Source organism: Culex pipiens, chromosome 1 (genome assembly GCF_016801865.2).
Source record: "Culex pipiens pallens isolate TS chromosome 1, TS_CPP_V2, whole genome shotgun sequence".
NCBI classification, from domain to species: domain Eukaryota; kingdom Metazoa; phylum Arthropoda; class Insecta; order Diptera; family Culicidae; genus Culex; species Culex pipiens.
The window spans coordinates 134,087,898-134,100,934 of NC_068937.1; the positions used below are offsets into that span (position 1 = coordinate 134,087,898).

Below are 13,037 nucleotides of genomic sequence, written 5' to 3' on the forward strand. Positions count from 1 at the left end.
ACTGTTGTTGGGGGAGGTCACTAAGATCCCGCGATAACGGATGTTTGTGGTGGTGTTTTATTAAATTTTAAAAATCAAAACAGGATTTGCCCACTCTCATTACAGGGGGGAGCTGGGGAAGGTGAAAGCGTGCACGAGATATCGAATGATTGATTGCAAGATTAAGGGGGGGATTAAAATGTTAATGGGAAAGACACAATTGTTTGGAAAATTTCCGATCCCCAAAGATGATCAAGATATGGAGGGTGACACGCGCCACGATGACCCCTTATCGGAAGGAAATGAGGAATCCAATGTTGAGTGATGAGACGAAAAGGTGAGGGGCTTTAAAGTCACTCGGTTACCGTTCCTCCCTAAAGCATGATATGGTTCCCATTGTTTCCCGCCCAAAAAAAAAAAAAAGCGAATCCCATTTGTCACACCGCGAGGAGATAACGTCAGCACGCGGGCAGCTCCCGCTATCTGTGATGTGGTGGTCCCTTAATCTTGGGTGGAATCAACTGCGATTAACGCCAATCGAAGATTCCGAGCCCCGGGGAACACACAAAAATCACCGAACCGAAAGAACCGAAATCAGAACACCTTGCGCCACCGGATAAGAAACACCGCGACTTTGAAGGTTCGATTCCGTTCCTCCCCCGTTCCTAGTTTTGTCCCACTTAATGTGTTTGGCGAAAAAACTGACGAAAAGTTTGGTGAGATTTAGGAAAAAAGTGTCGGAATGGCGTTGAACGAAATCGCCGACGGAATTCCGCAGTTTAATTCTGGACACATTTCGATCCAGCGATGGCTGGAACAAATCGAGCAACACCGGACTATTAACAACTGGGACAGTGCTCAAGTGCTTCAATATGCCGTGAATCGACTGGGAGATGTTGCCAGGTTTTGGTACGAGACATACGAAGAAACCGTTAAAGATCGTGATTGGGATACGTTCCGGCGTGACATCGTTGAGGCCTTCACAGTTCGGTTGGACACTTTGGACCTGCATGCCGTACTCGTGAACCGGACCAAGCGTCCAGAAGAGAGCTACGACAGCTTTGTCGAAGACATGATCGAACTTTCCAAGCTGGGAAGCTTACCCGAAGAAACAGTCGTTCGTTACATCATCGCAGGCTTAACGGATCCTCACGATATCGAAATCGTAACGGCGGTAGATCCACGAACCGTTGCACATCTGCTGGCCACGTTGCGGACCTTCGACCAAACTCCGGATGACAGTGATCTGTTGTCCCAAGTGGTGGTCGTTCCGACGGCCGCGGCCATCCAAAAGTGGAGCAAGTGCTTTGGGGAGTGTGAGCCCACAACAAGTGACCCTGGCGCTATTCCGCACGAGAAATGGTGGGTCACAACGCTGCAGATTTCGATTCCGTTCTTCATCGCCGGGATTGGGACGATCGCCGCCGGCATTATCCTGGGCCGTGTAGAGGTAGGTTTTTTGTTGTTTTTTTTTTTCTTTTTTTGTCAGAATAGATCAAGTTATATTACAAATGTGGAGTTTTTTTTAAAGGTCCAATAAACAAAATTTCCAGTTTTTGCTTTTTGGGTGTTTTTGAAACCGCCTTGAGTCAAGGCCACGGTGTTTTTTTTAGATCATTAAGATAAAAAATTCGGCAAGTCTGATATTTGGCACCATGAAAGAAGGGCTCTTTCCCGACATTTTGCGGGGTCCGGCGAAATATTTCGTCGGGGGGTCTAGAGCAACTTTTTTTTTGAAGATTTTTTTCGATTTTATAGGATTTTTCTTCAGAAAAGTCGATGGAAATCGATGGGTTCATGTTCATATCCATCAAATTTCTTATGAATGTGCCTCAAGCGACTCTAAATTACATATTTGACCTCAAAGTTTCCAACGCAAATTTAACAGATTTCTAGCTTTCTTAGAAATAACCCCAACATCCAAGCTGGAAACCTCAAAACGACCGAATAAAAATCTTTTCTTTGTAAAATTTGTCATAAAATACAGCAACAGATATCCTGGATACAAATTCAAGTCAATACCATTGCTAAACTTAGAGTATTTCATTTAAAAGCTTTTTATTACCCAAAAGGTTCCCAACATTATTTTTTCAATCCTCTGCCATAAAACACTAAAATATTTTAAAACATTTTCGAATTCATCACATTGTAGAGAATAGTTTTCTGATCAATTTCCATAAAAAAAAGTATCAATTTTCGTCCCTTATAAGCCGAGATATACCCAATTTCGTAAAATAAAAAGTGACTTTTTCCAAAAATTTTGGATTTAATTCCCATTCAAACGATGAACACTGCCTACTATGATATTTTTAAGGATGAAAACATTTTGCTGAAACATAAAACTTATATAAATTTTGATGAAATTTATTGAAATTATTTTATTAGAATCATAAAAAACTCAGTAGGCGGTGTTCATCGTTTGAATGGGAATTAAATCCAGAAATTTTGGAGAAAGTCACTTTTTATTTTACGAAATTGGGTATATCTCTGCTCATTTTGAACCAAAATTGATACGTTATTATGGAAATTGTTCAGAAAACTGTTCTCTACACTGTGATTGATTCGAAAATGTTTTAAAATATTTTAGTGTTGTATGGCAGAGTTGGTTTGAATTTGTATCCGGCAATCTGTTGCTGTATTTTTATGACAAATTTTACAAAGAAAAGATTTTTATTCGGTCGTTTTGAGGTTTCCAGCTTGGATGTTGGGGTTATTTCAAAGAAAGCTAGAAATCCCCCGACGAAATATTTCACCAGACCCCTCAAAATGTCGAGAAAGAGCCCTTCTTTCATGGGGCCAAATATCAGACTTGCCGAATTTTTTATCTTAAGTTTGTTCTAGGAAAAACACACCGTGCAAGGGTATTAAAAAACACCCAAAAAGCAAAAACTTGAAATTTGGTTTATTGGACATTTTCCAAAAAAACTCCAGAAATCGACGCCAACATTTCAAAAAGCATCATGTACAAACCATGCGTTTTGAGAAAAACGCATTTGAATGTTGAGCATCCATTTTCAATTCCCATTTTAATATAAAAGCAAAATAAGATGTTCTAATGATAACAAACGATGAAAAACGTTGCTTTTATTGATACTTGATCATCCAAATTCAATAAAACATTATTTTCGTCGTTTTATTTAAGAAAAACAAACATAACTTCTTTCGAAATCACCAACGTCTATATCACCCTGCTGTCATTGAGGGGGACGCTTTGTTATGATTCGTTTTTCTTCGCCTAATGTACATGGCGCTTTGTTCATGTTGCTTTTTTTTCGTCACGAGGTTTATGTAGTCTTTTGTTTGACAGGTTGACAGGGCTATATAAACAGGGATTGCTGATGGCAGAGATTTTGTTTATGTTACTTTATTTAAAATCATGATTTAACAGACTTTACTGAAGTAACTTTTGCTCATTTTTGGTGGAGAGGTAGCTTATTAGGAGTACTTTCAGAATATGCAATAACCCAGAAAGTGTCAAAATGTACATGATGCCTTTTGAAATGTTACCGTCGAAATGTGTACTGAAAACTGGGGTGAATTAGGACTACAGTCTAAAATAGGGTTAGTCTTATTTGAAGTGCTTTAGAAAACAGTTATCCTATTTTTACTGAGTTAGGGCCAATACGCACCTCCCAAGAAAAGGGGTCAAGAAACAGCTTTACAAACAGCAGAACAAAGGAGAGGGAGCGATTTCTTGGGGCTTTTCTTCACCCTCTCTGACTTGCTTTAGCTGCCGCTACAAACAATTTCTGGTACACTTTATCCCTAAGTCGGTAAAATTCTGTTTGCTGATCTTAAAAAAGTTTTAAATTTTGTAAAAACAACAAAAAAATATTTAGACATGACCGAATAGGTTTTTTTTCCAAAGCTTGTATGAAGAATTAGTGCGGTTCGCTCCTTGTACATATTGCATGCATGCAATTTTTTTGATTGTATGCAAGTGCGACGAACCGCTCTGGTTCTCCATACACACTTTGTGCAATTCAGACCTGTCTAAATATTTTTGAAAAATTCAAAATGCCCGTGTTTCTGGGGACCACAAAGTGCATTCTTCCCCTCGAGTTGAGCATGCGCAGAAATTTGGTTAGTCGGTGTTATCGGTAAAATTTTGTTATTTTTTAATTTGTGCAACATTCATAAGTTATGAATCATAACATTATCGAATTCGGACTCGGAATTTCATTTAATGTTTTACTCACTCCCCTTTTAAATTTTCCTAAATAATTAGGGCGTGAACGAAACATTTTTCCCACAAGATATTTTAATCACCAAAATATCTGTACGACTGGACCAATCGACGCCCGCCCCCTCCTCTCCTTTCCCCCTTCACTGAATATATTGCGTAGTTAGTTAATTTTTTTTTTGTTTACAAGTTAAGTAGTTTTTGAGAGTTTGAAATCATTACACATAAATTTAATTTTTTTGAGTAAATTACCTAATTAGAAATGTTTTGCTGCCAAAGTTTTGGAACCTTCACTAGACTGCATAATATTATTAACTAAACAAATCTGTGTTTTCATTACTATTTTGTGACTTTAGCGAGATTCTTCTAAATCACTCACTATGCACGAGGTTATCATTGCGTTGCATTTGCGTCATTGGAATGATCTATTTTAACCACTTTTGGACAGTGTTGCCAACATTTATCTCCACCTGTTTGATAACCTGATGGGTTGTATTCATTGTCCATCGCCCCAATGGAAGGCACAATTGATTTTGCAAGCTAATAGAATAATCGCATTTGATTTTTTTTATTGTTTTCAATTTTTGCGATAACTGTTATCGCTTTACTAAGCTGCTGGTGGGAAAATGAGAACCGGATGCAACCGATTATTTTTTTTCGGTAACACCGGCCCACACCCGTGCAACAACATCTGAATGTTGACCTACAGGTTAGGGTATGGAAAAAACACTTTTCTAATCACCTGATAGCGAAAAAGTTTGACACGTTTTAAGTCCCGATCATAAATCACGCGCGTGACTCTGCGTGCCTAATCTACTTTCGGTGAACCTTTGTGAGGGTATTTTAAGGCCCCAAATGGACACCTTCGATAACCGAAAATAAATCTGTTTAAAATCGACCCTTATCACTAATGACTCGTCGTTCGACTGTTTCAGCAATGGAAAGTGTTCGAAAACGTGACCGAGCTGTTCATACTGGTTCCGGCGCTGCTCGGGCTGAAGGGAAATCTGGACATGTGTCTGGCGTCCCGGCTGTCCACGCAGGCCAATCTGGGCAACATGGTCGGCGTTGGTGAGATTACGCACATGGTTCTGGGGAACATCGCGCTGGTGCAGGTGCAGGCCACGGTCGCGGCCTTTCTGGTGTCGCTGTTTGCCATCGGCGTCGGAGCGGCCATCAACGGGCTCTTCCTGATTGAGCACGCGTTGCTGCTGACGGCATCCGCCATGTTTACCGCCAATTTGTCCTGTTTTGTTTTGGGTAAGAATTTGGGTTTGATTTCTTTGTAGATGGCGTTGTTAACTCTGTTTGTTCTGATTTCCAGATTTTGTGATAGTCGCTGTGATACTGTTGTCCAACAGGTTGAAGCTGAATCCGGACAATCTGGCCACTCCAATGGCGGCATCGATCGGAGACATGGTTGCCATCAGTTTACTTTCCTTCATTGCGTCAACCCTGTTCGAGCATCTTTGTGAGTTGGCTTGGAATTTACTCTCTATCTGATTTCTTGAATAACATTTCTCCTTGTAGACACTCATCTCTGGGTCACGTACATCATAATCGGTTGCTTCGTGCTTCTGTTGCCATTTTGGATTTTTGTTGTCCTTAAGAATCGGTACACTCGACCCGTACTGAAGTCCGGCTGGATTCCCGTACTTTCGGCACTCTTCATCAGCAGGTAAGTCACGGCTTGCGATCATCGATAGTCTCGAATAATAATGTTTCTCTCAAACCCTTTTAGCTTGGGCGGTTTGGTACTGAACGCGGCAGTTGGGATGTTCAGCGGGTTCGTCGTGTTCCAGCCGATCATCAACGGAATCGGCGGCAATCTCGTGTCGGTACAAGCGAGCAAACTCTCCACCATGCTGCATCAGAGCACGACCTTCGGAACGGTTCCCTCCTTCACCAAAATCTTCGAGAAGCCCTGGAAGGCGCTGTTCAAGGGAGTTCCCTCGGCCAAAACGTCCCGCATCCTGATTCTGATGTCCATTCCCGGCCAGGTGCTGTTCATCTTCCTGGCAGATCTCATCCACATGTCAGAGTCGACGATCGGAGCTCCGTTTGTGTTCAGCTATCTGCTCGCGAGTTTGATTCAGGTGATGCTACTGCTGTACATTGCCCACGTGATCATTCACGCCATGTGGAAGTGGAAGATCGATCCGGACAGTGCGGCCATTCCGTACTTGACGGCGCTTGGGGATCTGTTTGGGACCAGCTTACTTCTGGTGGCGTTTATATTCATCGAGGCCGTTGGACATCCGTACGACTATCCGATCGCGAATTATGTTCATAATTTTTTTTAAACAAATTTAAATTTAAGTTGTAAAGTAGAACATTTTACCTTAAGCTTTTGCAAATGTTTTAAAAGGTAGGCAAATTATGTGAATACTCGTAAATTTAGGCTCTCTCTTCTGTAAGAATCGACTAAAGAATATTTTTGCATGAATTTAAAAAAAAACATATCTTTTGATGACCATCCCATTTTTATTGATAAGTAAACCGCAAACAGAAACAATTACTTCAAGCAAATAGTTGATTTTATAGCAGTTCAGTCTTCACTCGACTCGCGATTTCCCCGAGTTTGCGCAAACGACGTGCAGCGTGCAGTCGACGAAACGCTGCCAACCTGACGGCGAGATAAAATGCGCGCTGTCACTGTCAAAAAATTTCATTCTCCTCGCGGACCGCGTATGGTACGGACGTCTTTCTCTACTAGTTTCAGTGAATGTTACTGTGTTTGTCTTCTATGAAATCGTTCCCAGCAAAAGTGTTTACAGTCCACTAATTTTTCGCGTGACAATAGGTCTATTCCCGTACTGCAGAATTCTGCAATTCTGCACAAAAATGACAGCAGAGCGTTCCCGTACTTTTCTGCAACAAAAGTAACTTTTCTCTCAGGCAGAACTTCTGCAGTGAGAGAGGTAGAAGTTGCAGCAAAACCGTTCCCGTACTTTTCTGCAAGCTCTCTCTTCTCTTTCTTGTTGAAAAGTTACTGCAATTTGGTGTGATGGATGTTGACTACACGCTTACATAAATTCTGCAAGTTGTGTGAAATTAAGGATTTTATTATTAGTTGTAAAAATGAATGATTTTGGGGTAGTTTTTTTTATGTCTGGTTTTATTGAGAACGATTTTTTTATGTTAACGATTTAAGGCTCAGTTCATTCATGTAAATGATAAAGCGATTTATTTAGTGTTAATATTTTTACCTGATAAAAAATTGATAACTTAAGTCGGCTAGTACCCCAACAAAAAATTGTACTATAAAAACAAATTGTTTTTTAATACTTTTAAAAGACATATTTCTTTTGAGTTTAATAATTTCAAATGAATATTTGTTTAGGAACAATTTTTGATCTTCAATTGTTTTTGAATAAACCTCAGAATATACTAAATATGTGTGTTGAAATAACAGGTAAATTTAAATGGCAAATAATAAATTGTACCTTAAACGGTGCTACCAATTTGTATTCTTATATGAACCAAAAAAATTATGTTATTTTGTCGAAATTAAAATTCTTAAATTCTTAAATTCTCAAATTCTCAGATTCTCAGATTCTCAAATTCTTAAATTCTTAAATTCTTAAATTCTTAAATTCTTAAATTCTTAAATTCTTAAATTCTTAAATTCTTAAATTCTTAAATTCTTAAATTCTTAAATTCTTAAATTCTTAAATTCTTAAATTCTTAAATTCTTAAATTCTTAAATTCTTAAATTCTTAAATTCTTAAATTCTTAAATTCTTAAATTCTTAAATTCTTAAATTCTTAAATTCTTAAATTCTTAAATTCTTAAATTCTTAAATTCTTAAATTCTTAAATTCTTAAATTCTTAAATTCTTAAATTCTTAAATTCTTAAATTCTTAAATTCTTAAATTCTTAAATTCTTAAATTCTTAAATTCTTAAATTCTTAAATTCTTAAATTCTTAAATTCTTAAATTCTTAAATTCTTAAATTCTTAAATTCTTAAATTCTTAAATTCTTAAATTCTTAAATTCTTAAATTCTTAAATTCTTAAATTCTTAAATTCTTAAATTCTTAAATTCTTAAATTCTTAAATTCTTAAATTCTTAAATTCTTAAATTCTTAAATTCTTAAATTCTTAAATTATAGAATTTCTATGCCATCTTGAATCATAATAAATACACATTTTTTGAAGTCATATTTTAGGTTAGAAACTCAAATTTAGAGATTGGAAATATTGACTGTTTCTATTGTATGTATATTTGAGTTTTAAATTTTTTGATTTACAGATTTTTTTTATTTTACTTGTATTTGAAATTATAATTTCTTTAAGTTTCTATCTTATTATTTTTAACTGTAGCTTTTGAATTTGTTGTGTTCTGAACTCATAAACATTAAAAAACTTTTGGTAATTTATTTCGAATTGTCTTTCAACCTTTTCTTATTTTGAATTTTTAAAATTAAGATTTTTTTGAACTATAATCATTTTTTAATATTTAGTTTTTAATTATTTGATTTTTGTAAGCTTTGAATTTGTGATTTATTTTTTTTTTCAGATATAATTATTTGCATTTTTAAATTTCTCAAATATCTGATTTAACGGTTTTTAAGGTTTCTCAATGTGGAAATATTAGTTTTTTAATATTTTTAATTATGGATTTCTTAATTTCTAGATTGTTTAATTTATGTGTTTCAAAATTTTTGAGTTTGTGATATTTTTTTTATTTGTCAATTTTGCTGCGTCACCGTTGTTCTTTCATGTGACATCCAGTCATAATTTATTTATGTTATCCTGAATAATCTTTCAAACATTCTTCTATTAAACAGGTATTTATATAAAACCTTTGTTTGTCTTTTTTTTATCATATTTATTAAACGTACCTGCCACTCTCATTTGTAAAATTGTTTACATAATGTAACATTTTTAAGTTGTTTCTAATATATGATTTCTACCTAAGCTAGTTACTTAATAAATAATACATCCTTGATTTTTTAAATAAAATATTGTGCTGCATAAAACAATAATGACCCAGTTCTAAAGGTAAACTTCTTTCAATTGTTTTTTTGTCAACCATTTTTTTTTTTAATATTTTGAAATAATACCCAATTTGAGTAAATCCACTCAACTGTGTACAATATTGCAGAAAAAGTACTGGAACGCGCTACCCAGGCTGAAAAGTACGGGAACGTACTGCAAAAAAGTGACTTATGTTGGCTGCAGAATTCTGCAGAAGCTGCAGAAATTCTGCAATTCTGCAAGTACGGGAATAGACCTAATTTCACCACCGACCAAGTTGTGACGCAACAATATACAGGGGAAATTCTCGTATGTTTGGTAGGTTAAGCATTCGCTCCTAACTCTATCCAATTTGCTGATTTTCACTATTTTAAAACAACTTATTTTGTAAAACTGTTGATTTAAACTTGTTTGTTCCCTTCTTATTGGGCTATTTATCATTCGATTTCAGTTAAAAGCGCTTATGAGCGGCAACATTAGAGGCACGATGGAGTTAGATGCTGTTCCCTTAGCTTTTCCTCAGTGCACAGTGGTCCAGATCGCAAAATTAAGTGGAAAATGGATTTTCCGAAAAATGGTGACGTTTTGGAGCTTTGGTGTCTTCAGAAGAGTTGTTGCAAATGGAAAGGGGCAACTTTTGGTTTGGTTCAAAATTAGGGTGGTTCACGATTAGGGTGATTTTGAAAATCTAACTTTTCAGGAATATTTTTGGGAATTTTTTTGTCTTCTAGAAAGTTGATGAGCTTGCCAATCCAAGCAACTTTGTCGAAGACACCAAAATTTTATCTCGTAATCTACGCCTTCTATGACCAAATTTATAAAAAGCATCTGAGCAAACCTTCAAAAATCAGTTTTTTGAACGTGGCAATTCAGGGTTAACTTTTAGAGAAAAGTGATATTCGGAGCACTTTTAGAGCTCTACAAAACAAACATTTTCATTTTTTGACATGTCAATTTGGACTTAAGGGTCAAAAGTTACAGCCATTTTAAGGTAAAAAAGATGCAAATTTAAAACTTAAATATCTCAAAATGGCGCAAGCCAAATTTTAAGCACTAGGTTGCATTTGAAAGAAGAGATCTAGCACTACAAACGCTGAAAAAATCTCAGGGGTGTTTTTCTTTAAACTTGAGATATCTTCATTTGAAAAAGTCTAATTTTCAAGGGAAAACCTTATGGGACCACCCTAACGAAATTCGAAAATTGTCCAAATATATGTTTTTCCATGTAATTTTGCCCACTGAATCTGAATCTGCCCTCAGAATTGAGCCAAAATGTCAACAAATCGATTTTTGGTCATATTTTGGGTTTAAATGATAATTTTACATGGAAACCCAAAATATGACCAAAAATCGATTTGTTGACATTTTGGCTCAATTCTGAGGGCAGATTCAGATTCAGCGGGCAAAATTACATGGAAAAACATATATTTGGACAATTTTCGAATTTCGTTAGGGTGGTCCCATAAGGTTTTCCCTTGAAAATTAGACTTTTTCAAATGAAGATATCTCAAGTTTAAAGAAAAACACCCCTGAGATTTTTTCAGCGTTTGTAGTGCTAGATCTCTTCTTTCAAATGCAACCTAGTGCTTAAAATTTGGCTTGCGCCATTTTGAGATATTTAAGTTTTAAATTTGCATCTTTTTTACCTTAAAATGGCTGTAACTTTTGACCCTTAAGTCCAAATTGACATGTCAAAAAATGAAAATGTTTGTTTTGTAGAGCTCTAAAAGTGCTCCGAATATCACTTTTCTCTAAAAGTTAACCCTGAATTGCCACGTTCAAAAAACTGATTTTTGAAGGTTTGCTCAGATGCTTTTTATAAATTTGGTCATAGAAGGCGTAGATTACGAGATAAAATTTTGGTGTCTTCGACAAAGTTGCTTGGATTGGCAAGCTCATCAACTTTCTAGAAGACAAAAAAATTCCCAAAAATATTCCTGAAAAGTTAGATTTTCAAAATCACCCTAATCGTGAACCACCCTAATTTTGAACCAAACCAAAAGTTGCCCCTTTCCATTTGCAACAACTCTTCTGAAGACACCAAAGCTCCAAAACGTCACCATTTTTCGGAAAATCCATTTTCCACTTAATTTTGCGATCTGGACCACTGTGCAGTGGGGAAGGCAAAGAAAAACGCGAACTTTAGGTAAACTTTGTTTTATTCGACATTAGTTGGAATTGTTTCCACTCAACCTCCGAACGCGGTTCCATTCCTCGGACCAGTCAGTTCTGTTTGCGTACCTGCAGGACAAAATTAAAGATAGTTATTACTCAAACCACTCTCACTTCAAGTTTATCAACGGCTATACTCAGTACATTCGGATAGCTGTCCCTGCAGTATGGGGACGTAGTCGTCGTACAACGCCTGGAAGTAATTTCCGGCCCACAGATTCGTCAATCCGTATTTCCTAGCAAAATTCTTCGTGGAAAAGTATCTCCTCGGGTTGCGGCAATTTCTCGACAGCCGCGGCTCGTTGGCAAAGTCCAACCGTTCCGAATGCTCGTACAGCAGGAACACAAACCGGTGAAGCCCCGTTCCCTTGGGCGGAGCCGCTCCGAAGTATTCCACGATGGTATCCGCTCGCTCCAGGTCATTGCCTTGGATGTTTCCGACGATCCAGTGTACAAACTCCCGGTGCTTGGGATCGTCCCGACTGGGCGCATCCGGATCGGTCATGATTAGCGAATAAAACGATCGATCATTGGCGTTGAACGTAATCGACGGAATGCTCCGGGTCTGGGTCGGAGTCAACCGGTTCCCGCCTTCAGCCTCGCGGCCACTTTTGTACGACACTCGCAGCCAACAGTCCGGGGCTTCGTCGACCACTTCCGGCACGATTTCGTCGGACGCAAACGATCGGTAGATGTGGGCATCGTTCAAGATCTCCGAACCACGCGTCTCCAACAGAACCACTAACAACGCAACCGACACAGCACGTAACATTCTCAACTTGATCTGGCTGAGTCGACTTTGAAGAACCTACTAGGCCAGACCGTGGCCGTGTGGCTTTCTTTTAAAGGCTTTTTCCTGCCAGACGGCTTTGGCGTGGTGGCGCGAAGAATTGCGCAAAGCTGGCTCTAACCAAAAAGGAGCACGTTTTTCTTCTCGAATTGGTCTCGGCTGCTGGACGTGAAAAGTTGGGTGAATGTCTTCTGGTATGGCACCTCCATTCTAACGATAGTCGCTCACGCTCAGCGGAGTTGAATTCAATCTTGGCAGTTGAATGAAAAACTGGTTAGTGGAAGATTCCAATGCTTCTACTAGCAACTTTGGCTTACCCGCACTAAGCAAGTTTATATTTTTACGCAAGTTATATAATGTCGATGGACTTGGTTAAGTTTAGTAAGAATGTGAACCTTCAGGGCTAATCAAGGGCAATTTGTATCGTTTTTGTAAAGGTCGAAGAACTTTTAGTTGATACACATCACAAGAAAATAATTGTTATTATAAATTTTAAAACAATTAATTGTATTTTTGTTATTCTATTTAAACATGAATCACATTAACTTAAACTCGCAGTAGAGATGTGCACTAAACCGTAAATGCACACACATTTTCACAAAGACACGCGTGGAAACAATGTAAACAGTGGACACGAACTGTCAAAATTCTAACCTCAAAGCCTTGTCGGCGTAAAACCTAACAGGAGAACAGCATGTAATTCCATCGAGCACCTAATGTTGGCATAGAAGCATTTTGACATTTTGGCTTCTTAAGTAATATCTGAAAGTTAGTAAAAGCTAAAAACTAAGTAACTTCACCAAGACCAATCATTCCACTTGGGCCATCGGTCAAAAGCGGCTACAGTGCAGTGTGAGAAGCAAATAAAAAACCGGTCCGACTACATTTCGAGAGTCACTGATCAAACTTGTTCAGTTTTCCTCAAGTCAGC

The 13,037-nt window shown here is 37.5% G+C and overlaps 2 protein-coding genes across 4 annotated transcripts; one reads left to right on the forward strand and one right to left on the reverse strand.

Moving 5' to 3' along the window:
• The first annotated feature begins 400 nt into the window (after positions 1-400).
• Positions 401-6,601, forward strand: LOC120422538 (solute carrier family 41 member 1-like). Its single transcript, XM_039586001.2, has 5 exons — positions 401-1,429; positions 5,098-5,422; positions 5,487-5,633; positions 5,693-5,840; positions 5,904-6,601. The coding sequence occupies exons 1-5, from the start codon at positions 722-724 to the stop codon at positions 6,463-6,465; spliced, it is 1,890 nt and encodes a 629-aa protein (XP_039441935.1). The 5' UTR covers positions 401-721; the 3' UTR covers positions 6,466-6,601.
• A 4,688-nt stretch (positions 6,602-11,289) lies between these two features.
• On the reverse strand, positions 11,290-12,915 carry LOC120422552 (protein D2-like). Of its 3 annotated transcripts, none has more exons than XM_052708162.1 (3): positions 12,761-12,915; positions 11,454-12,552; positions 11,291-11,385 (listed from the first exon to the last, which is right to left on the reverse strand). In XM_052708162.1, exons 2-3 carry the CDS (start codon positions 12,086-12,088, stop codon positions 11,313-11,315), a joined length of 708 nt encoding a protein of 235 aa, XP_052564122.1. In that variant the 5' UTR covers positions 12,089-12,552; positions 12,761-12,915; the 3' UTR covers positions 11,291-11,312. The 3 variants fall into 3 exon arrangements, with proteins under 3 accessions (XP_039441961.1, XP_052564122.1, XP_052564121.1); XM_052708161.1 differs by having other exon boundaries at positions 11,454-12,356; positions 12,424-12,915; XM_039586027.2 differs by having other exon boundaries at positions 11,290-11,385; positions 11,461-12,915.
• Between the last annotated feature and the right edge of the window lie 122 nt (positions 12,916-13,037).